Below are 24732 nucleotides of genomic sequence, written 5' to 3'. Positions count from 1 at the left end.
AAGCTGTACCCTGTGACTGTTCTCCATGGTACCTGGAGGTGAAACTCATCCCTGTTGGTGGGGTCGTCTGTGCCTGCTGCTGGCCTGGGCTGAGGCTGAAGTGGTGGCCAGTCACCAGGGCCATACTGGGGCTTTGTTCTTGCCCTTGCCTTCCTGGTGGCAACCAGTGTGGGTTTGGTTCATGGTGTACATACAGGCTGTGGAGTTGTGCTTTAGCTTGTGCTCCAGCTTACTTCATTGTTTCTGTCCCAGATCTATTGGAGGGAGAATGCAAGGGCTGCTGGCTGTGGGGAAGGGAATTAGGGTCAAGACTGGTTTCTCTAAGCCGAGGCAGAGGAGAGGGGTTTGCTTGCTTATGTGCAGATGGGGAAGTTAATTTTACATTTGGAAACTGTAACAAGTGATGTTAGTGTGGGGTACACTGTGGAAAGGGAGGCTTGCTTCCTGCCTATCTCTGGACACTACCACATTCCTGAAGGGCAAAAAGGCCCTTTATCCCAGTGGATGCACTTACAAAGCACCTTCTGGTTTGGCAGAGGATGCCTATTCCAGCACTGTCGCCTGCATGCGTTGCTAGAACAAATGCTGTTAGCACCAACAGCGTCAGCAGAACCAGAGCAAAACCTGGGCCCTGCATTTGTTGCATGTCTGGGCTGATTTCACAGCTGTGTGCTGGGAAGCGACTGTATTCATTTGCCTTTGGGACGCGTTGCAGTGGTTCATGTGCACAGACCATGCCAGAGCCTGACCCTGTAGCTGCTGGAGTTAACCATCTTCCTCACTGGCTGCAGCGGGAAGACGACCCTTGGGATGAGGCGTGAACTCGGTACGTGTACCGGCACTTGCTGGACTCAGCTCTTCACAGTCCTTTGCCGTGTGCTCTGTGACGCTGCTCTGACTGCACAATCTGTGTGTAGAGAGGGAAATCTGTGTCTGTCTCACCTAACTCCCTCTCACTCCTCTGCAGTTGTTTTTCTTTGCTGCCTCTGCGATTCTTGCTCAGGAGGGAGCGAGCCGTATTAATGCTGAATGTGACAACAGGCTGGTAAACAGGGCTTACCTGGGGGGTTCAGGGTCAGAGCAGCACTGTTTCTGCAGGGGATTGCCCATGCAAGCATTTAAACAGTACGAACAACAGCTGTTCTCCAGCTGTAAAAGGGTAAATTGAAGAGACAAGTGCTGAAAAAACCCAATGGAGCCTATTCTCTGTAAGTGCAGTCAGTGAAATCCCAGCCCGGCTGAAAGCCAGCGGTGCTGTTGGGTTTGCAATAGTGCTCAACAGCACGCCACCATTTCTGTGGGGTTTTTCACATCCTGGCTGCTGAAGTTGGCCCAGCCTCGGCTGGAAAAGTGACAATGGGCACTTCTTGGAAAAGACAGAAGACTGAAACTGCCACAGCCTGGCACAGCTACAGCCAAGAGGCAACGCGCAGAGCTGCAAAGTGTGCGTGGCCCAGACTGGCACTAAGCAGGATCTCCCCTTTCTCCTTTGGGGTTTACTGATGTGCTGGTGCCTGTGCCCGTCACAGCGTGCAGCATCCAAGGCCCGATGTGAGACAGAGTTTGGCTGTGACCAGCCCACCTCCACCCCATGTGCCTTGGTGCCTGCACAGTAAGAAAACTCATGGAAAACCATGTAAGAAGCCCTTGCCCTTGGAGCTGGACGTAGAGCAGTGTCTCCAGGTATCAAGAGGGCAGGTGAGTCTCACCAACCGCTCCTGGCACTTGCAGCACTAAGTGTTGGACACTTGCTGGAGCTTCTGGGTTCAGAGTGATCTTTGTGCCTCCCTTTGCACAGCTGCATGCGGTGGTGAACCATCTCCTAGTACACAGATATGTGAATAGAGATACACGAATACACAAGATACACTTGCGCAAATAACTCGGTGTATACTGGCTATTTCAGTTGGTTGGAGTGCAGAAGCCAGTACAGGGCGGGGGAGAAAGGGGCTGTGTCTGACAAAAACCATAATAATCACTTTTTTTCAGACTGCAGTTGCTGTAGAAAAGCAGCCTTTTGTAGGCCATACACGGTTACAGAAACTTCAGCAAACAGGGGCCCGCGTCCCTTTACATGATTTATGTAATCAAGTTTAATATGAATCTACAGCGTGCTTTTTAAGGTAAATGGCTCAGCAACCATTATGTGTACATTTTGTATCAAACAGGGAAACAAACCCATTTTGAGTGCAGGTGTTCGGTGACAGTTTGTTACACTTGCTGCCACCGGTGGCTCAGCTCTGCTCACCCACGGCTGGGCAGCAGCAACCACCCTGCCCTTGTCCCCACGGCCTCGAGCTGCCTCTTGCCACAATAAAGAGGAGAAGCCAGGGTGGTTTCACTCACGCCTGCCTTGAGTCAAGTACAACACTGCCCTAGGATGAGGTGCAAGGCAGGGCCTGAGCTGCACGTGCATAACAGCATGCACACTGAAGGGGAGTTCACCCTAGCCCCCTCCTTCTCAGCTGAACATGACTGACATCTGCTAGTGGAAAATAGATATGTGTAGGTGTGCATGAGGTATAAATATAACTATGCATACACTTTGCATGTATATATTGCATAAGAGCATACACACTTCTGCATATTGTGCATAATTACAGAGACATCTACAGTAATACAACACGTGCAATACACTATGTGCACAAGACACTAAACACAATATATATTCTATATACACTATTATAAAACTGTGCAGACACTACCCAATTATACAATGCACATCACAAAGTATACACACTTTATTGTGTTCCTAGAGAACAGGATTATGCACATACATCCATCAATCCTACCCAGCTCCTGTGTGTTTACTTGCATGGCTGAAGGCAAAAGAGAGCAGCACCCTTCCTCCACAAGCTCAGGAATGCTGAAGCCATAAGCCTAAATGATGGAAGTCCTGTATTAAACTAGTAATTAACTACACTTGCATACACTAATGCTGTCCCACAGTGCTGCAGGTAGTGGTGACTCCCCAGGTTAACAGGGCAGCCCCCAACCTGCGCCCTGCCTATACCTGCAGGGCCAGACAGGAGATGCCAGAGGACCCTGGAGCACCCTTGGTGGCCTTCAGTGTTGTGAGGCGTGAGGAAAGAAGGAGCATCATGAAGGATGTGGGGATGAAGGACAGGGATTGACAGACTCAGGTTTGCCCTCAATTCCTCTTCCACTGAGGACATGCCTGATGGGTTGAGCCTGGACAGGAAGATAAAACTCCTCTTCCTGCTCTGTCAGCGGCGACAGCTTCCCACCACAAAGGCAGCCATTCAGTCAGAATTAAACATCAGATTTATTGCATAATACTGTACTCTGTACACACACACTGAAAATAAACATTTGATATAATTGTATATTTGTCCTCAATGCTGCATTAGAAAGAGGCTGAGGGGCTCTGTGTAACCCACAGCTTGTCTTAAAAAACCCAGAAGCCTAAAACCTTTTGTTACGAGGTGCAAAGTTCAATACTGTCTATTGAACAGGGTGCATAAATACTATGTCCTAATAAGAAGTTAATGTCAAAACCACCCTAGGCTTAAAATGAGATTTACATCAAGACCTGAAAAATGAGGTGGGGGGGAGGCAAAAGGGGGAGGAAATCATTCAAACTTCATTTAATAGAGGGTGAGACTGGGGTGGGGGAGAGGATAAAGGCTCTCCAGTCTTACAGCATAGGTTTAGGTAATGATTTTGCCTGCTCAATACTCCTGTACATTTCCAGTCTCATTTATAAGGATTGTCCTTCAGGGCCACCCAGCCAAACAGCTGTCAGGTGAAAGGACTCCTCTCCAACAGCAACATAAAGTGACCCTAACTGCAAAAATAAAGCCAGTCTCCACAGTTAGGGTTATCCCTCTAATGTGGATCTCACGCCTGTTTGTTTTCTGTGACTTGGTGAGACTGGAGAGCTCATACACGCCTCGTACACTCACACACATGTACAGGTGACTCCTGAAGAAAGGTGGCAGTGGTAAGAGCAGCCCCTCACCTTGCATTGGAATAACAGCTCTGTTCAGGTAGAAAAATAGGGCTTGGCAAAGCATACGAGTCTGGCTTGTGGACTTACCCAGGTACAAACACAACGTGAGAGATGGCCTTTGAGAAACCCGTTACTATAGGTAGGGTTTGTCCTTCCACAAACCTGAACACAAACCCCACTCCAGAGGAGTCTGAGGCTTCTTTAAGGTGACACTGCTTGGAAACAAAATTTGAGACAAGTGAGGATAAACAAGCAACCCCCTCAACCACCACATTCTCCATGAGAGAGCCTGGTGAAAAAAGACACGGCATCCCTAATACACCACCCTGGGGGTCACAAATGACATCCCAGCCCAGTACCATCCACCAAGAAGCAAAGGGCAGAAGGGGTATTTCTATTCGAAGCAAGCAAGAACCAGCTTGCATTTAAAAAGGGAGGAAAAAAAGGGGGGGGGGGGGGGAATCACAGCTTTTCAAAGAGATCACTATTTCATCCTCAGTTTCCATCATAGCCTAAATGCAAGGAACATCAAAATATTTAAACTTGATTAAAAGGAGAGGTAAGTGTGTGTGTGCAGGGGCAATAAAAGCAAACTACAAGGAATTGCTGTGAGGGCAGTGATGTCCAGTTGGAGGAAAACAACAAAAATGCCCACTGAACTAATTTTGTTCAGCAGATGAGAAAATTCAGAGCAACAGCCTCTCCCCGTTGAAGCCCCACAAAATGATGGGGGAATCGGGCTGAGACCGCATCATCTCAATCTATTATTATTATTATTACTAATTATATCTTCCTCCCAGAGGTCCTGATCCATTCCCTTACAAAAATAAAGCTGAGCCCATTGTTTTATTCCTCCGTACCCAAGTGTCTGTGCCTCTCCCACATGAGTCAAGCTAAGCTAAAGCCCTCGTAGTGGTCGATGGCTTGCATCAGCCGGGCACTGAGAATCTCCTTGCTGCTGTACTTGGGCAGGTCCAGGAGGTTGTAGCAGGTATGTGCCACGGGCAGGTACTGCTCCCCACTGGTGGTGGACTGGATGACGATGCGCAAGCTGGACATGCCGTAGATGGGAATGCGGTCGCTGCCCGTCAGGAACACTGGGAGAAGCAGAGGGAAGGGTGGGCAGGTCAGGCACCTGAAGGCAAACTCCATCCCCACCCGCACTGCAGGACCCTGTCTGGAGGGGCTGAAACGCTGAATGAACTCCATACAGGGCATGGCTGGCCTCACAGGGGAGGTGCAGAAGAGCACAGGCAAGAAGCAAGGCCACTACTGGGTGCATGGATGGGAAAATCCCACAGTACCCTCTTCCTTTAAAAGCCCCCTCTTACGCCCAGGCAGGATAAAACAGATCAAAGCCAGGGCTTGTCCAATGGGAAAGGCAGAGGGGGTACCCTTCCTGCTGCCACCCCTCCCCGGCACAGCACCTCAGTGCTGAGACCAGGGTTGGTTCTCCTTGCTGGAGACCACCATGAGGAAGGGGAGGTATCTGCTACCCTGTCACACCAATATGTGGTCTCATTTTCCTGACACATTACACACTAGCTCCTCCAGTTAGCTGACACCCTATCACTGCCCCATTACTCCTAACAAGAGTGCTGCAGTGCCTGAAAGCTCAGCTTGCAGAAGGAACCAGATGAAGCATGGGCACCAGGGCCTGCTATGAATTCACCATCTGGCAATGCCAACAGATGGATACTGCATGCCCTTGAGAGAGACTGCACTGGATCTTGCACAACAGATATAACACACACACCCCCCCCACACCCCCCAGTGATTGCGAGGGTAAAAACAAACACAAAAGACAGTATGTTTTCTCCCTCTCTTGGTCTCATCTGACTACCAGATAACTCAGGAGATGATAACCACTCATTGCTGGATTACCTTCTAGCACTTAATGTAATATGCCATAACCCTGGAGCTCTGCAGACAATCCCACCTAAGTCTTCACTTTCAGGAGACTCTGCACCACTGCACCATACTTACAGAGGAATTTCTTCTTCTTTTCTAAGGGAAATGCATGGAAGGTTTCCCAAAACATTCTCACAGTTGGGTGTGTTGCAGTGTAGTCTCCCTTATAGATGGCACTCTGTTAGAAAACCAGAAGTCACATCATTTCATCTGGCACTAGAAAGCAAAGACTCAGCAGAACCCAGACCTGATCTCTTCTGGTATCTGACATCAGACAGTTACAAAATGGAGCACAGGATGGGCCAAGGGCAATAGTATGGCTCAAAGATTCAACAAAGGGTTCTCCTAGCAATATATGGAAGAGGCATTAGGCCTCTAGGTATTCAGCGAATCACATGTGTCATGAGGAATCCTGGAGTTTCGCTTCACAGGCTGGACCCTTGGCTGTGCACTTTTTGCTCTTGTGCAGTGGAGTGAGTTTTACTGTAGGGAAGAGACAAAATCAGGGTCTTCACCTTCAGTCTTAGGTTTCATCCCTAAAAACAGCAGATGGAAGTCCTTCTCCCTTGTCCTTTCTCACCCTGAATTTCCTCCCTGAGCTTCTACAGTAGCAGGAAAGCACAGTAAGAAACTTTTCATGTGAATGATGACAAGGTATACAAGGAGCCTTTAAACATGAAGACATCTCATGTCCCAGGGAGTGCCCATCTTGTGCAACTGTACAACCCTGGTACTTGTGGAAAAGAAGAAAAACAGGACAAGAGGGAAGCTTTACCTCTTCCAATTCCTCCCAGTTGTAGTTACTGTTTCCAACTATCATGGCCCTGAGCTCTGTGGGCTGGAAGAGTTCCAGGACTTTCCCACCACACACTTTCAGGAAGCCAGTGGAAAAGGCCGTGTACCACTCATGGATGGAGAGGTTGAAGATGTAATTTACGTAGGCTTCAACAAATTCTTCCCTGGTGCATCGAGAGAGAGCAGGCAAAGGAAAGCACTTTTAATCATATGCCTGAGCAGCAGCACTGTGAAGTTTTCCTGTTTCTGCCTGTAACGTGTCTTGCAAACATGGGTCTCCAACGGGTTCAACCCACTGCCCTCCTCTCACTGAGCTGAGTCACTGCAACACGGACAAAGTACGAGGCAGCAAGGACCATCACGTGCCTGCTTACTCCCCAGGCACTGGCAGCACGGGAGGTCCCCCAGCAGCACAAGCTCTGTACTACCATGAACCACCCAGTGGCCTTGCATCCAGGTGCCCACAGGCCCAGGAGGGAAGCCAGAGTGACACCAAGCACTGGGAGGTGTCGGGAACAAGAGCTTTCTTCCCTGCGGAACCCATGGCCTGCACGACAAAGACTGTGTTAAGCAGGTATCAGGATTCACACACCAGGGGTACATGTCCTGGCTCAACTCTTGCAATCCCACATTTAGGGAGTCCAGAAAATAACCTGCAGCTCTTCTCAGTCTAAAAGCGTCTGGGGTTACTCAGCATTGTGTCCACAAGCAATGACTTGGGACTGCCAGGTTGCTGTGAGCAAGCACTCTTCTGGGGACAGGGAACACAGGGTGCCCAGGAGACTACTACTTCCAAAGCCAAGAGCCTCACAGAGCCCTGGTTAGGTGAATTTTCAGAGGCAGCTCCTGCTGACTCTGTCCCCGGTGAGTCTTCCCAGTAGTGCAGCACTTTCTAAGCCAAAACTGTAGCCTAGAGGCAGACTGAGGAAATGCTGCTCCGAAACTGCATGGCCAATTCCCTCCCTCTCTCCCTCCCTCCTGGTCCCAGAGAGAAAACCACCAAAAGAAGTCAAGAAACACCCCTCACTACAGAGCAAGAAAACAGTTTTAGAAAGCACAGAAACCTCCTCTTCAGCCTTCACACACTGGTTAAATAAATACAGGACTTGTGCATTTGGAGTATGGGGCAAAGACAATGACTCCTCTCAGAATGACTTCCCTGCTTTGCCTCAAGGGCTCCCAAGAACAGCATTAAAATAAAAACATTCTGCAGCCATTGGTAAGAAACCTGTGGCAAACCCTGTCTCTGGATTTTGTTAGGCTCTTAAGCAACTATATTCTACTTTCTCTTTCTTAATCTCCAAGCACCATGAGCTGAGTGCAACACTAGAATTCTATTTGTGCAATGACATTCTTGCCTGACGCTCAAAAGCAGCTCACACCTGCACACAGCTTAGGGAACACCACAGAATCTGGCATCTCAGCCTCTAGCTGAGGAGGTCACAGCTGAAAGAACTATTTTGACTTTCTGGTGGGGGAATTCTCAATGCAGGTGCTATGCAAAAGCAGTGAGGGGTGGGTGAGAAAGTAAGAAATAAGAATAAGGAAGCAGGCTGATAAATGTTGAAAACTGGAATAAGGAATCAATCATATAGCAAAGGGTGAGTTACTTTCCAGCACATTTTATTGTCATTTTCCTGATAGTCACCTGAGCATTAGGGAAAGCCAAGCTGATTAAGCACTTAACTGTTGCTTAATATTTCTCTGGCTGTTACGGTCATGAACCCTTTATCAAGAACATTTTATGCTGTGACACCCCATAGGAACTCCAAAGGAGAAGGGAAAATGTAGGCATTTCCTACTTGGCATTTTCCAGTCATTCCTCAGGTCCCAGTGAACCTTCCTCAGGCAGGAAGGGCAGTGCTCAAAGATACACCCTCAGCAAACTATTCAGGCCAGAAGGGCAGCAAATTGGTCCCTGGCCTCTAAACGCAGGGGTGGAGGAAGTCATTAAGCAGTGTAAGGTGAATTGATTGCCATGTCTAGACTTGGATTTAAAGGTTAGCTTGAGTTCAAAACTGTTAGTCAAGACAAAGCAATTGCATTTGGAATGTGTTAAGCCAGTGGAGCTGAACACTAGCCTTTCTCCTTAAAGATTTTCTTCTCTGTTGCCTATCCTGACTCAAACAGCTGCAGGAGCTAGCCCGGGGGACTCTTCTCAAACACTCAGCTAAAATCTCTGTTCCTCCCCCTAGGCCAGGTATGGCACACAGTATAAAAATGGCCATTTTTCTTTCGAGTTTACATGCCCAGCCTAAAAACCTGAAGGGTACTATCACTGGCATTGTCATCTTTACTTTATTACCACAAGTGTAGATTAAACTCCTCTCTATTTACCCAAAGCCCATCTTCTCTTTGCAGGGAGACAGACTTACACTGCTCCATTTTGGTTTGGCATGGAGGCAGTTATTTAACCGTGTAAGTGCACCCTTTTGGGCAGCAGTAAAGTAGGTAAGAAGGTAATACAGACAAAGCTTTTGTTACAGTAAGGCTTTCGACACAATCAGAACCCTTTAAAATAATCAGATTAATAGGAAATTACTTCATCTCCAGGCTTGCCAGCAAGGTCTTCAGCATTACCAGCACAAGCCCCTGACCATGCTGTTGACTAGTCACTGAATCACAGCATTTTGCCAGCAGAGAAAGAATGTGAACACTGCTTCAAGTAATAAAGGCATTTGTTGAAATCCAATTACAGGATTATGAGAAGAAAATAGTTTAGCAGCTGGAAAAAAAGGAGGGAAATGGTAGCTGTGCTAGTAATAGCTCTCAGGTGTTCAGTCAAACAGAAAGGCATCTATGTAGGGCCTTATGACTTTGATCAGGGATGGTGGTCCTTTGTCAGGCATAGTCAAGGGAAAGTGTTTCCGGCTCCAGGATTAACAGTATAAACAAGTTGCCAGGCTCAGTTTTGTTGATCACGTACAGTTCCCTTCTAAACCGTCAGGGAGATTAACCTTCAAGGGCCCAAATCATGTTGCAATCTTTATTTAGCATGAGAATACTGCCAATGGTCTATATGAAGGCCTTTCATAGGGAAGATGCCCATTCCAAAGGATGTGGGACATCTTCCAAACACTGGTGGAAAGATGACAAAAACCTGCTTTTTATTCGAGTGCCGCTGGCACCCAGTAACTTCTAAACAACTGGTCTTAGAATTTGTTCACACTGACTTCTACCTCTCCCACATTTCACCTCACATTAAGTTTCTGTGGCACAGCACCCACCTTCCCTGTGCATAACAGCCCATCCCCACATATGCCCCACTTACCTATTGCCCTTCTGCACTGTAATTCTATCTCCATCTTCGATCAGGTTCTTCTGCTCTGTCACACCATAGCTTTCCCTGCAGATCTATACAAAACCAGAAAACTAATTTTACCAGAAGTACTTTTCAGGCCATACGCCTGCAGAAAGATTCAGAGTTCTCTTTCACAGTTGATGACCAATATGTGAAGGGTGGATACACAGAACACTTTGTCTTCACCACCTTCCATCACTTACATTTGCTGTAGGAGTGGTACTGAGTCTAAATGCAAACTCGGGATGGAAAAAAGTTATTCTTTTAGGTAAATTTCCTATGAAAAATAAAAAAATTTTGTATTTCACTAAGCCCACATGCTCTGGCAATAAAAAAAGACTCCCTGTTTTATAGTAGAATCTCAGTAGGTTTGTTCATCCTCACTCACTGCAAGATAGCATGCCCACAGAAAGCTTCCTGCTTTCACCTGACCTAGGCTGGCACCAGTACAAACATACAGATTCTGTACACATAAAATTGGTCACATGGAAAAAAAGCAAAAAAGTCAATTTTCAAGTCACCATACACAAAAGAGGCTCAGATTTTGACATGCAAGATGAGTTCATTTCAACGTTTGGGATATCAGTTATTATTCATTTCCAAGTTTTAGCAGATATATCTGTATGTCTTTATGTATTATGCAGCACGTAGTGCAAGAGAGTAAGAATGCCCTTTTCTAGGATAAGAGAATTAAGGAAAAATCCCTTGCATTACTTCAACTGTATTCTTTTTTACACAGTCTGCATTATCATCATTATGGCTTCATTGCCTCCTCCTGAATTGCAGCTCTGACTTGCATGAGACACAGCCAGACCCCAGTCTGACTCACTCCAGATTTAAGTTTGATCTAAGAGATGATGTGCTCTCATTTATGAAACAAGGAAAAGGGAACCACTCTCCTAACTCAGAAAGGATTTTCTTCATAGTGTGTAGCAGTTTCCTGGTACCTTGTTTTTACCCCAGGCAGGTCCTGGACAGAGATTCAAGAACTCAGACCAAGCTCAAAATGAACACATCACTCAGAACCTGTTAGCGCATCAGGACTTTAGAAAACGAAGACATTGAAACATGGAAGCCCTGCACTGCCTGAGTCAGAGGAAAACACAGCTTGGAGAATAAGGATGCCATATTTCTATGAAGTTCTAAATATTTGCACATGTTGAGAGACATACCTGATATTCCAGGGTACATCAGGATCGAACTCTTAATTTCGGGGACTCTCCACTGTGCAATAGAAACTATTGCATCTAGGTTACTGGCTAGGAAAAAAAGTACTTTTACTGCCATAGTAGCACAGGAAAGCTGACTTCCCCAGCATGTCCCTGAGCAACAGCCTCTAGCATTTTGTTTCTAAAAGTCTGACCAAGTACACTCACTAAAAACTTTTCAGTTGAAAAGTATTAAGACAGCAAGGAAAATTCTAAACAGTATCAGTATTTCAAGACTTTGCCTAGTGATGCCAAAGCCTAACTTCCATTTTCAAGAATTTAGGAATCTTCTCACTGTCTAGTGTGAGAAGTTGGCCACTGACATTTAAGCCACGTGCCACAGCGACAAGGCTATTTGGAAAACCGCTCTGCTTAATCTACTTACTGGCTCAGTTTTCACGACCATATACAAAAGAACAAGTGAGTGACAGCAAAGAATTTTAACATTAACACTTAACATTAGCATGGGGTACGTGCTACAGGCATAGTTTGGAATAAATCATAATACACATGAATAAGTAGAAGGGCTTCAACTGTATCATACTAATCACATAGTTGACATGTTAAATGTGTCTTACTGTAAAATTCAAGCAGAATGTCTCTTCTACATCTTCTCCAGGGTAATCTAAAAGTTGCTGAAGACTCCTACATAACAGGTATGGAAATTAAAAATATATCAGAGATTCAAAGAGTCATACATCTAAAGGTGAAAAGAAACTCATCAAAAGCAAAGAAAGAACACCACATCTGGGTAATAGGATTGCAAGAGACTCTCCAAGTCACCTGAAGGGGTAAGAAAGAAATAGACCTCAAATAAAAAGGTGCTTTGTTAGAAGCAGGATAAAGGCTAGACCACACAAATTATCAATATAGTCCATGCCTACCTAGTACCTGGATCCCCTTTAATGGTCCTGGCCTTAGAACAGAATCACATTTTTAGTTCTTATTGACTCCTAGATATTTTTGCCATCCCCACACAAAAGTCTGAGGGGAATGGAGAGGTGGTGAATTATATCTGTATCCCCATTAGGAAGAAAATATTCTGCTATCCCTCACAATCCTGCTGCTGTCTTCCCAGCATTTTACTTCATTGTTGTTTAACAACTTTGTGCTGATAAACTGGACACCAACTCAGAAGAAAAAAAAAAAAAAAAGACAGCAGTCAGACACTGGGATCTTCTCTCTGTCAGAGGGAACCAATATCCCCATGGCATTAGGCAAAAAGGATTCAATACACCATTTAGAAAAAGTTAGTCCTTCATTCCACTTCCTTGTTTCTGGCATGGAATCAGGTCAGAGTTACTCTGGTTTGGGGATGGAATAGTTCACATCCTACACCCAATTCCCATACAACATGACAAATGCAGTGGATTTGCAGGAAAGGCTGAGGCTAGGATCTGGGATCATGCATGCAATCAGAGTGGAGGGACAGGCCCCCAGCCCCTATTTTCAAAGAAGTGTGGTAGGAATCTTTTGCCCATGTTTCTTTTTTCTGAGGGTCAGGAAGGTGGGTACGGAGGTTAGAGTCTTAAGCAGATGGATCCGACAGCATGTGGAAGAGGAGAAATCTTACATGAAATTCACCACCCACTTATGTACTTTGCTAGCATCACAGCCCCCTAAATTAATCAGTTGCTCAAAAGGATCGGGAGATGTTACATTGAACAGCTTTCACCCAGTTTGGCATTACTTGTTCTCAGTTGAATGGTCTTCTTCCCAGAAAGGCTGCAAGCTTTGGTTTTCATACCTTCCTTCTGTAGGGGATAGCTCCTTCAAATCCTCTAGGCAGGGCTTCACATTCAAGAGTTTTTTGTACAGAGCCAAGGGAAAGTGAAGGTCTACCACTGTGAAGTTGTATATTGCAAGACCACATATGATGCCAATCAAGTGAAACCAGTTGTGTTCTACAAAACACTGCAAAACCACACAGATAAATCCTTATGAGGCTCGTCAATGCACAGTACTCTTTCCTCCATGCACTAAGAAGCCAGCCCCTGCTTTTCCAACTGGGAAAAATAAATAAATAGATTAAATTATACATCAGAGAGCTCCCATCAGGTCCCAGTTTGGTTGTGAACCCTTGTTGCAGCATAGCACAGAAATGAAGATTCAGAAACCCAGCCCTATTGCTTTTGTAAGCCATGATTAGTTGTGGAAACAGCAACAGCTGCTTTCCACCTTACCAGCCTTTTATTTCCTTTTTACATACCTCTGCATTTAGACATTAACAAAGCTTCAAAGTTTGCTCTCTATGTACTGTAAGAAAGTGTGTTAACAATTCCCTCCCTATAGCCCATCTTATTTTCTATTAAAAGCTTATGTTTAACCAAAGTACCAACCAGGCAAATACACCAACATAGGTGTTGGTAATGGTTTTCATTCCTTTGCATATTTACCCTCACCCTGGGTATGTCAGTCACAGACTGGCTGCCTGTATTTCTTAAATGTTGTAAACATGTGAATCATTTTTAGTGCTTACAATGACATTATTCTTAGTGTCAAAAGAGTTGTTGTTTTTATAGCATTAACATGAGGAGTAATTGCTCTGTAATACTATGTATAAATTACAGAGTAGTACCATGTAATTTCCCTCTTTGTTAAATGTAACTAATAAACTAAAAAGAACCCCACCAGGGCAGCTACACCTTAAGGGAAGAATGACAACATCATTTTCCATCTTGCTGTCTAGAAAGATGAAGCAAAAAAGAGGACATAACCCACCACCTCCAGCATAATGCTATCTGACAGGTACAGAACATGCACTCCACACTCTTCCAAACACAAACAACTTTCACTACAAATCATGTTTCTTGCTTTTTAAGAGGTTACTCACATAAAGCATTAACAAATTTAGACCCTGAAGGTGACAGTGATACATGACTAAGTGGTTGATTGCAATTACGTGAACAGCAATGGAAGTACAGAATCTAATGCCATTATGACCTCTCGTTCTGTAAAATAGCATGATTGTCACATTCACCATCATAAGAGTTCTATAACTGTCATATGATACTTAATACAAGTTTTATTATGAGATAAGAATAGAGAAAGAGCCAACTCCTCAGCAGGCACCATCATCACTGTTCCACTCAAGTTAATGGACCTATACTAATCTACACTCACTGAAAATAGAGCTCACACCATATTGTGGGTGGAAAATGAGGGGAAGAACATTTCTTTCCCAGTTTGCCACTAACTTTCTTGTCATTCAAATACAGCATATTATTTAAACCTGCACATACAGAAGGCAATGGCTTACCGTGTCTGAAAACCACAGCAGGTTTGACTCTGAGTAGTAAGTGAACATGCCATAGATGGGATTGAGGAGTTCTTTTAACAACAGGAGGAAAAATTCCTTTGTCACACCTCCAGCATCAACAGCTTCCTCACCATCAAAGATGACCTGTAGAAAAAGCAGGTCAGTAACAGGGCCGCAGAACTGAGTAAATGATTAGGAGCACACATAAAGCAATTTGTCTAACATACCCATGAGCCATGAGCCTGTTTCAGTGCTCTGCTTGTGGGGAAGGAAAGGGAATGGAGGCAAATCAGGTATTTTAAAAGTGTTTAACTCCTTATGCAAATCACAAATAACCACCTTCCCCACAACTGAAGCAGCAACATGACAGCAGCTGCTAAATTTTGTAGCACCCTCTCAGGGAGAAAATGTGTCCTACTGTAAGAGGCCTGTTCCTGCAAGAAGAGCAAAATAGAGACTACATAATATTATAGAAATGTTTCCTCCCTGCCCCTTATACAGTGGGCACACCAGAAAAAGAGTAAACACTCCAGCAGCCAGAGAGGAGAAAGACTCTACCTTTGCACTGATTAGATCAAGTGTTCCTGTGCGCTGCACCTACGGAGAAGCCACTGTGCACTGGTGAAGTGGTAATGGAAAATGGCTGAAAGTTTGGCAGAAATGTCAGCGGGACAAGAGGGTGCTAAAAGATGTGGGGAAAACTTACTTTAAGAGGCTTTTTCAAATCAATGTCTGAATGGATGCTCAACTCCCTTAAAGCATCACCAACTAAGTTACTCCTGCGAACATGAAGAACCAGGAAAGGGCTTCTGGCCAGCAGAGGCTCCAGGGTGAGAAGCATGAAGACATTCTGCAAATTTGCACCATTTATTGCAACCTGTAAATAAGAGAGAGGTGAGAAACAGCTGCTGCTCAGCTCCTCTCTTCCAATGAAAGGAAACCAGTTAATAACTACATGCGTGGTGTTCTTTTTATCTTTATTCTTTTACTTTTGTTTCCCAAGGGTACAAGGACTGCATGCTCACTCTGTAGAACAGTGTGTGTCTGTATGTCCTCCACCATTCCCCACACCAACATCTTTTGAGTCCACTGACAGATTCACCAGATTTGAGCAACCAAGATACTAAATTCCTGAGTATTTTTTTTATTAGGCAGCTGGGTGGGGAAAAGAGGCTTTACTCATGCCCTTACTGAGTCAAGAAACTCAGTGCGAACACACCCTGATAAGAGCCAGAGAGTCCAGAAGGGAAAGCAGTGTTACAACCAAGGAGCCTGTTGACAACCACACCTGGCAAGGCATCAGTGAACACTTCACATGCAATTCAAAGCTCTCATCTACATGGATTTTCTGGAGTCAGGTAAGGCACAAAGTCCAGTCAAAGCTTTGACCACACATGGTATATTCATTCTCACGCATTGCCCGTAGTAAATGGCAAATTCACGTCTGTAAATTCAGTTTAAAAGTCAGTTAAACCTGAGACAGAAATCCATTGGAAACCAGGCTTCCTCCATTCCAGCACTCACAGAAGTACTGTTTTCTTTGGCCTTTAAGTGGTTGTCTTCATAAAGATCCTATCTATCTCTCAGGGCAACAAAACCTTTACCAGACTGCTGTCCCGGTAAGATAAGGTAGATACCCTCCTCACAGCAGCATGCTGCTCACAAACTGGGCATCTGAAGAGATACCCAAGAGGGTGACAAAATGAAAGCAGGAGGTGATTCTAGCTTCTGAGTGGTGTAGGCTGAGCCTCCTCTGCCTTGCTGCAGCCTATGTGTTCAAGAAGCCACAGAAAAGCTAAGAGATGAATATTACATAGAACCAGCACCATGGTGTGATGGTGCATCACCCATAACCTCAGCCTGCTTGAACCTGTTCTATGATTTCAATAACTTCTCCGTCTTTGTGCAAGAGCTTGGCGATAAGCATCCCTTAATTGTGTAAGGAACTCGTGTTGCAAGGCTAAGACAAGGGCAGCATAACCTATACTTTTCCCGATGACTGGAAAAAGGGAAATATAACCCCCATTTTCAAGAAGGGGAAAATGGATGACCCTGGGGACTTCCAGACTGGTCAGTCTCACCTCTGTGCCTGGCAAAATCTTGGAGCAGATTCTCCTGGAAGGCACGCTAAGGCACATGAAAATCAACAAGGTGCTTGGTGACAGCCAGCATGGCTTCACTAAGGGGAAATCCTGCCTGACCAATTGGGTGGCCTTCTATGATGGGGCTACAGAACTGATGGACAGGGGTAGAGCAGCTGATGTCATCTACCTGGACTTGTGCAAAGCGTTCGACACTGTCCCACACGACATCCTTGTCTCTAAATTGGAGAGACATCAATTTGATGGATGGACCACTCGGTGGATAAAGAACTGGCTGGATGGCAGCACACAAAGAGTTGTGGTCAATGGCTCAATGTCCAGCTGGAGACCAGTAACGAGTGGTGTCCCTCAGCGATCGGTGTTGGGACCGGTCTTGTTTAACATCTTTGTCGCTGACATGGACAGTGGGAGTGAGTGCGCCCTCAGCAAGTTTGCCGATGACACCAAGCTGTGTGGTTCGGTTGGTATGCTGGAGGGAAGGAATGCCACCCAGAGGGACCTTGACACACTTGTGAGGTGGGCTGATGCCAACCTCATGAAGTTTAACCATGCCAAGTGCAAGGTCCTACACCTGGGTCGGAGCAATCCCAGGCACAGCTACAGCCTGCGTGGAGAAGAGATTCAGAGCAGCCCTGCGGAGAAGAACTTGGGGGTGTTGGTTGATGAGAAAATGAACATGAGCCAGCTGCAGTGTGCGCTTGCAGCCCGGAAAGCCAACCGTATCCTGGGCTGCATCAAAAGGAGCGTGACCAGCAGGTCGAAGGAGGTGATCCTGCCCTCTACTCTGCTCTCGTGAGACCTCACCTGGAGTATTGTGTGCAGTTCTGGTGTCCTCAGCATAAAAAGGACACAGAACTGTTGGAACAAGTCCAGAGGAGGGCCACGAGGATGATAAGGGGACTGGAACACCTCCCGTATGAAGACGGGCTGAGAAAGTTGGGGCTGTTCAGCCTGGAGAAGAGAAGGCTGCGTGGAAACCTCATAGCAGCCTTCCAGCATCTGAAGGGGGCCTATAGGGACTGCTCATTAGGGCAGTAGTGACAGGACAAGGGGTAACAGGTTAAAACTTACAGGGGAAGTTTAGACTGGATATAAGGAAGAAATTCTTTCCTGTTAGGGTGGTGAGGCACTGGAATGGGTTGCCCAGGGAGGCTGTGAATGCTCCATCCCTGGCAGTGTTCAAGGCCAGGCGGGACAAAGCCTTGGGTGACATGGTTTAGTGGGAGGTGTCCCTGCCCATGGCAGGGGGGTTGGAACCAGATGATCTTAAGGTCCTTTCCAACCCTAACTGTTCTATGATTCTATACCAGGAACTCCAGTGTGGGAGATGAAAGTTCCCTTTTAGCCCTGGAACATTCCTTATCTGAATGCTCTGGGTGAATTTTTGATGACTAAAGCCAACCATCTCACAACCGTATAAACAGTGGTGCTAAATGAGACCCTTTGAGCTATTCTGGACCACAGCGGGCTGCATCAGTACCTCCCTCCAAGTGTGATGACCCTCAGAGTGCACAAACTATTGAGTTTGCAGGAGGGTCATTGGCTGATGATGGGACCTGGGCTGATATCTCCACTACTCGAGGCTCAAACCCCTTCTGCTGAGAAAAGCCAAAAAGTCATTAGATGCAAGTATTCCACTGACTCTTGAGGGCAAGTTTTAATAGGCATACCTATACACACACACATGCACGCATACATATCTCTGTTCGTGTGTGTTACCTTTGTACATCTGCCTATACATACCTGTGTGCGTCTATTGACTTCAACACCCTCTACCAAATATAGTATACCTGCTACCATATCAAATCTTTAATACTGTTACTGTTGTGCTTATAGGTGTTTATAGTGGTTAATCTAACATGTAAGTGTTGTTATGATTAAGTGTTGCTAAATCCTTTAGACATAAATGGTTGACTGAGTCTGAGCCTAAGACTGAATACAGCTGCATCTGGACTCCTTCTTTACCCCTTCTCATTCCAGCCTCTGTATAAATCTCTGTTTTTTCCTTTATATGTATTACCCATGCAGTAAGCAATAGGGTAAACCTTGCCACTGAACACTGTTGTGGTTTTACAAATTTACATTAAAGCTCGTTTCTGACAATACCTTTTACAGTGGTTGTTTAGTTGACCTAAACCACTCCCTTTCATGACACATGCCCATGAGTAACCGATGACATTTTCCCACCCTGAAGGAACCTGTCAACCATCAACCACAGCCAATTCATGTCACAGAGGATGAGTCCCAAACCTCAGATGCTTTGGGTGAGGGATTAGTGCCCAGTGCTTCATCCCCCTCAGGAGGCATCTGCATGAGCAATGCCTGGCACTGGGAGGTTTACATTGGCACAGAAGCCGGCTGTCTTTGTCACAGCCTAGCTGTCAGCTGGCTTGGCTGCCATCTACAGGGTAAGGGTGATGGAGCTGAACACCTCTTCAACCCTCACTTCTGTACAGGCAGAAACTTGTAAAAGTGCCCACTTATCTGAAGGCTTGTCTACTTTTCCAGCCTTACAGGTTTCTGTAACAGAGACCTCATGTTACTTTGCATCCTTGGATTATCCCAAATACGTAAGTACTCCTCCCCTATAAAGCTTATATTTCCACCACAGAAAGGGGCAGGGAAAATGGGAGAGAGAAGCATTACCTGCATCTGTAGTTCTGCGTCTGTCTGTAACATCTTGGTCTTAGCCTGAGCATCAAAGATGAAAGGATAAGAGCAGAGTGTCACAGCATCCTGCAAGAAAGGCAGGCAGATTGATTCTTATCTACAGCTTCCACAGCATTTCTTTAAGAAAGAGTAATAAAACCCACATTTTCTTACCTGCATGATAGATGGTCTGACTTTCTGTGAAAGAAAAATAGAAATATGAAAATCTTTTACTTTTGATTTTTGTGTCTTGTGTTTTTTGGTTCAAAGTTTAAAGGTGACGGAAAGAAAATTTTCTCCTCTAGGACCAACCACCTCTTTTCCCCCCCTCTTAAAGACAAGCATGTGAATTTCCTCCTTAAGAAAACCACAAATCCAACTCAAAACTTGAAACACCAATGTTACTCGGAAGACTAACTGGCACAGAAGCCTGTGCTAGCCTGCCATAGCTGAAACTTACTCTTATGAAGACAAACAAGAAAACAACCCCCAAGGCAGAGACAACATGAATCAGAAGAGATAAGGCCACAACAAGAGAATGTAAGACCACTCCTGCAATGCAAATCACTTCTCTCATTAGCCACATCAATACATTTTTAACTATTGCTGTTACATAAATTTGAGTCACTATTTTATTGTTCTGCTCACTAAAACTAAGCACAGAGCAGCACTATTTACATGATGGAAAGCAGGAGATGAGGAACACAACACACACAACATTTAGAAAGTCCATGAAAGCACACACAAGAATTCTTGCTACAGTCAGCTTCTACTCCTGCAGCATCCCCTGGCAGGTGTTTTCTGGTGTTCTCTCTCACTCAGGATCCCTTTCCTTGCTATAATTAACCAATCTCACGGGGTTCCTACACAGCATATTCCAGCCCTCAGTTCAGCTATCTCCTTTCTTACAGATGAGAAAGTGAGGCATAAAAGAGGTGAAGGGTCTTACCCAAGATCACCCAGCAGGTTACTGGAAGAGCCAGGAATAGAACCCACATCTCTTGAGTCTTGGTTCAGTCCCCTAGCCAGAACGCCATACTGCCTCCTCTTACAGAGCAACATTTTAAGATCACTGGCTACATTATTCACAATACCTGCCTAAACAGCAGAAGTAAAGGGTAAAAATTATAATTTTAGAATACAGGATTTGGCTCCTGAGGTCTCGATTACATTAAAAGGATCCAGTGACTGAATTAATCCCCTTGTGCGAGGATTGAATGAAAATCACATGAATAATCACAGAGATTGAAGCAAGCATTAGTTACATATTGTTAGCTCCAATTCTTCCAACAGCCTTATTTTAAGTCAATTTTGTCAAGCCACCCAAATCTGAGAGTCTTAACATATAGATGCTCCTATCCTGAATACATTTCACTCTCATTAAGGATATTAAAAATACAGATCTACAACCAGAGAGACAAACATGGACAGCTGTATGACTATACTTAAAACCTCTTACCATTCCCGCTTGATGCAAGAACCACATGAGATAATCCTCCTGAATGTCCACCAAGCTGGAAATCTCAGGGATATAAAACTTATCATATTCTACATGTTTAACCTTCTGATTTACCTAGTGAAGAAAATGTTTTTTTAAAATGTGGATATATTTATCATTTTTTTTTAGAACATGCAGGTTTGCTTTCATAAAATCAGTTATAGCAGCTTGCAACAAAAGGACTCAAAGTCTTGTAAAACCACATGGTCCCTTGTATTTTAGAATAAACCAAGGAAAATCAAGATAAACCTCTTCTTGATTTATTTCAGTTCCCTCTCTTCACCTGGACTACCCAGCACCAATACAGTGGGAGCAGAAAGCATCATGGCACAGGTATTTGGGATGCCACAGTACAAGCAGTGTGGTGGCTCAGCAACAGCATTCTTTCCTAGTGTTTGAGACAGGACTAAACAATCTTCAAGTACCTTGACAGGAAAACCACTAACATCTTTCCTGTGTGGTGTCTGGTGGACAATGACACAGCTCACAAGCCAGGACCATAACCACCCTCCTGCCAACTGGCAAAGAGCAGACAAGACTGAATCATCTTGAGGCAGCACACGGTGCCCAGGCTTTCCTCTTACCTTGTGGAGTTTCTCCAGAAGTCTGAGAGCAGCTGTAATGTAGCTACTGAATAGAACTGGGATCAACAGTGTCTTTCTTCCACTGAGAAGGTAAACAACTGCACCTTTGTAGAGGTCCACTAGCCTGAGGAAGTATCTTGGGCACACTTGAGACCACCAATTATCTAAAAAGTAGAGGAACATCAATACAAATCCTGAACTAAAGGCCAGAGAAAACTCAAAATGAGGGGGTTACAGCTGAAAATAAGGGAACACACCTGAAGATTGATTAAAATAAACTTCCTTATTTCTGTCCTAACTGTAGCAACATGAAAGCAAGCAAACAGTCAGTTAGATACCAAAAATTGGAAAACTCTTTCCTTTCCACTCTCATACAACCAACCACCCCAGCCATTACTCAGCCCCAATCCCTGATCAGTGCGAGAGCCTCAATTCAAGGGGTTTCAACCTTCAGTTTAAGATACTGTTTCAAGTATCTTGTATTCAGGAGTCCGATTTTGTGGGCAAACTGTTCTCTCTCATGAGTGATAAGAATGCAGTTGCCTGTGCAATTCTCTGTAGTAACATATACCTCTCTAGCAGGTGTGAGAACATGTCTCCCTGCATATCTGCACCAAAAGTATGAACTTCCCCTCTTCAGAAAGGCTGATTTATTTCTTGCCAAGGACAGGTAACCCTTACCTCTCCTCTGAAGGGGCACTGACTATTATTTTCTTTGCTAGAACCAATCCACCTGCAAAGAAGAAGCTGGAGCCTGGGATACCATCATGTCAGCTGTTCGAAACAAACACCAATTCATCCACTGATGTGCCAGCACAACCATAGATTCTGATGGTTAAAAGTATGAGAACCCTTTACATTTATGTATGCTAACAATGACAGTGGACTATGTTGAGTAGAGGAAGAAACTTGGTTGCAAAGCCTCTTTCAATAAATACATATATATATATATAAATAATCACTAAACCTCAAAGTAAGTGCAATGGAGCAATATTTCTGGAGGTTTGAATGCATTACACAGTATTTTACGTGATGATATAGATTTAGTATAAGACAAATTTAAGAAAGAGAGTAAGATAACAAGAAAAGTAACAGCTTAGCAAACATGAGCAACAATCATTAAGCAGCATGAATTCTGCTTAGCTTAAAGTGAGCTCATAAGAAAAAATACTAGCAGAAATTAGAAGACTGATAAGTGGGAGCAGAGCTGGGGTGCTCAGCTTGGTCACAAACCAACCAATAGGTTTTTCTGCAACTTACAGAAGACAAAGTAACATTATATCTAGTATGCTCCTCTATTTATCTTATGCAGGAAGGATATTCTAATGCAGACGATATCTGATTAAATATAGAGAATATGATCATTTAATCTTCATTATAAATCTACTTTATCAGAGCCTCTGAATTGTAGGTAATCTAGATAAGGTAAACTAGATTAACCTACCTAGTAAGTGTTCTTAGAAAATTCAGATTAAGAACTGTTTTAACTCAGAAGTAAAATATTTCATTCTCATTTATTATCCACACCACCATAAACTTTATACATCTTATGTTATTGTAACTAACTTCCCATAACTTACCCTGCATGACACATTCTTCACTTCCTCATAGTTCATGCTTAAAATTCAAATATTATAATTCTTTTACATGGGAACATAGTTTTTTGGGGGGAGGAGTCCTTGAGTCCTTTTGGTTCCCAGCTGCTTTATAGAGGTGACTGCTTCATAACAACACTATATCACAAATAACACCCAATTATCATTGCAGCTGTTGTAATAGAATAGAAGAATTAAACCAACACAAAAACATGACTAAAAACCCTGAAGGGAACACTCTGTGTCCCAGCTGGAGACTGAGAACAGTGCGCATCTTAAATGCCAGCCTCTTACCAAGAACTTTGCTGGGGTTGGTATCTAGGCGCAGAATAGCCATTGCTAGGGGAAGTGTTAATGTGATATAATACTTGGAGTCTTGGAAGGGTGGGAATTCAGGGAGAATCAGATATATCCTCATTGCCTCCACATCTGGTGGTGAGCTAGACAGCTGAGGAATCAAAAAACTTTCAAAGCTCTTCAGTATCTACAGGAAAACAAGACAAAAGACAACAACTTATCCTTTGGGATAGAGAACCTACAATGCAAATGATGTGCAAAAACTGATGAAATAGAGCACACTCAGAATGGTCGAACTCAACAGCTTTTGCTGATGATCTTTTAAAAACACTCCATAGGACAGGACTAAACTCCAATTTTTCCCAAATGCATGAACATTTGGATAGGTTTTCCCAGGGCTAGCTAGAGGTCAGCTACTCGCTCTTGTTAAGGTCACAACCCTGGTTTAAAAGTCAAACCCAGAGTAGGACAAAAAAGCTGTAAAAATTATAGCTAAGAAATGGCAGGGGGACGTACACAATTTTATCCAATCGCTTGCACTTCCAAAAGGAAACTTCTGAGCTAGAATAAATTATACAACTGTAAAGTACTCAACTCCTGGCAGGCAACAAATGAGCACAGAGTCATTATTTATGAGTATAACATACACTGAATTCATTTCAGCAGCCGTTTCAAGTAATAAATGCCATGAGATTATTTTTTTAGAAGTGACTCTTAGAGACACAATCCAAGCAGGTGAAAGTCAGCCCAGGCCAATGGAGAAGTATCCACTGATACCGTAAAAGATCTGGCCTGCAGATTTTTGATACAACCCTTCCCAAAAAAGCTGCTGTTATTTGTATGTAACAGAGGGACAAACCCTTTATTTCCCCTATGAGTACCCAAAATCCCAGAAGTGTAATACCTGGTCTAGGAGAATGGAGTGCTGAGAGTTCATCAGCTTCTCAAACAGCACCCTGGTGGAGTTCAGATCAATCCCTGGGATCTTTGGACTGGTTTTAAAATGTTCATCAATTCTTTAAAAAAAAAAAAAAATCCCAGATAGGCATAAGTTTAAGGAAGAGCCATCATTACCTGTGTATTGGCATGGTCTGAGAGCAAGCAATGGATACATTCCCTCTAGAGAATTAATCAGACTAGAAACAAAGTAGAGGTTGTAATCTTCGCACTTCATCAGTGTCTTTGATTTCCCCAGAACTCCTTTACTGACACAAGAGCCAGCCTAGACAGGCTGGAGTGCTTAAAATCTATAAAGTATGTATACCCTATGTATCAGGGGCTCCTGTGTTGTCTTCATACGTACTACTGTTATAGCAAAATCTGTATATCACACTCAGTAAGAAAGGGAATTGTGATGCATAAGATGACACAGACTGCTGTAAAAGGGGACATCAGACGAGAGTTTTCAAAAGAAAACAGGGGAAGATATTCAGAGTAACTTTTTGGCAATTCCTATCTCAAATTTTCTAAAACTAATCAACAACCCCAAACAAAATACAGCACAGCTGAGAAGAGTCTCCATATGGTCTTTAGCTGTAAGAAATGTGCTATCCTTTCTGC

At 44.2% G+C, this 24732-nt stretch overlaps 1 protein-coding gene across 13 annotated transcripts in view; it reads right to left on the bottom strand.

The window, feature by feature from the left end:
• Nucleotides 1–3267: 3267 nt before the first annotated feature.
• Nucleotides 3268–24732, bottom strand: part of HERC3 (HECT and RLD domain containing E3 ubiquitin protein ligase 3) — a 50013-nt gene continuing 28548 nt past the window's right edge. The window contains exons 11-25 of one of the 13 annotated variants that reach the window (XM_061477018.1): nucleotides 24077–24188; nucleotides 23170–23359; nucleotides 21281–21444; nucleotides 20658–20771; nucleotides 19373–19396; nucleotides 19196–19285; nucleotides 15154–15324; nucleotides 14448–14591; nucleotides 12936–13102; nucleotides 11767–11833; nucleotides 9951–10033; nucleotides 6660–6843; nucleotides 5960–6062; nucleotides 4834–5070; nucleotides 3268–4188 (exon numbers count right to left, since the gene is read on the bottom strand). In XM_061477018.1, coding sequence (XP_061333002.1) covers nucleotides 4862–5070; nucleotides 5960–6062; nucleotides 6660–6843; nucleotides 9951–10033; nucleotides 11767–11833; nucleotides 12936–13102; nucleotides 14448–14591; nucleotides 15154–15324; nucleotides 19196–19285; nucleotides 19373–19396; nucleotides 20658–20771; nucleotides 21281–21444; nucleotides 23170–23359; nucleotides 24077–24188 — 1822 coding nt within the window. In that variant the 3' untranslated portion in view covers nucleotides 3268–4188; nucleotides 4834–4861. Of the gene's footprint in view, nucleotides 5071–5959; nucleotides 6063–6659; nucleotides 6844–9950; nucleotides 10034–11152; nucleotides 11240–11766; nucleotides 11834–12935; nucleotides 13103–14447; nucleotides 14592–15153; nucleotides 15325–15351; nucleotides 15892–19195; nucleotides 19286–19372; nucleotides 19397–20147; nucleotides 20297–20657; nucleotides 20772–21280; nucleotides 21445–21513; nucleotides 23360–24076; nucleotides 24189–24732 lie in introns of those variants that run through there. The other 12 variants (XM_061477022.1, XM_061477012.1, XR_009747513.1 and 9 more) reach the window with 12 other exon arrangements.

This window comes from Pezoporus flaviventris, unplaced genomic scaffold (assembly GCF_033815535.1).
Source record: "Pezoporus flaviventris isolate CSIRO_AGI_PZ_B2104156 unplaced genomic scaffold, CSIRO_AGI_Pfla_v1 ptg000002l, whole genome shotgun sequence".
Lineage (NCBI taxonomy): Eukaryota > Metazoa > Chordata > Aves > Psittaciformes > Psittacidae > Pezoporus > Pezoporus flaviventris.
The sequence above is the reverse complement of the archived record's forward strand: the minus strand, read 5'-3'. Positions and strand labels throughout refer to the sequence as shown.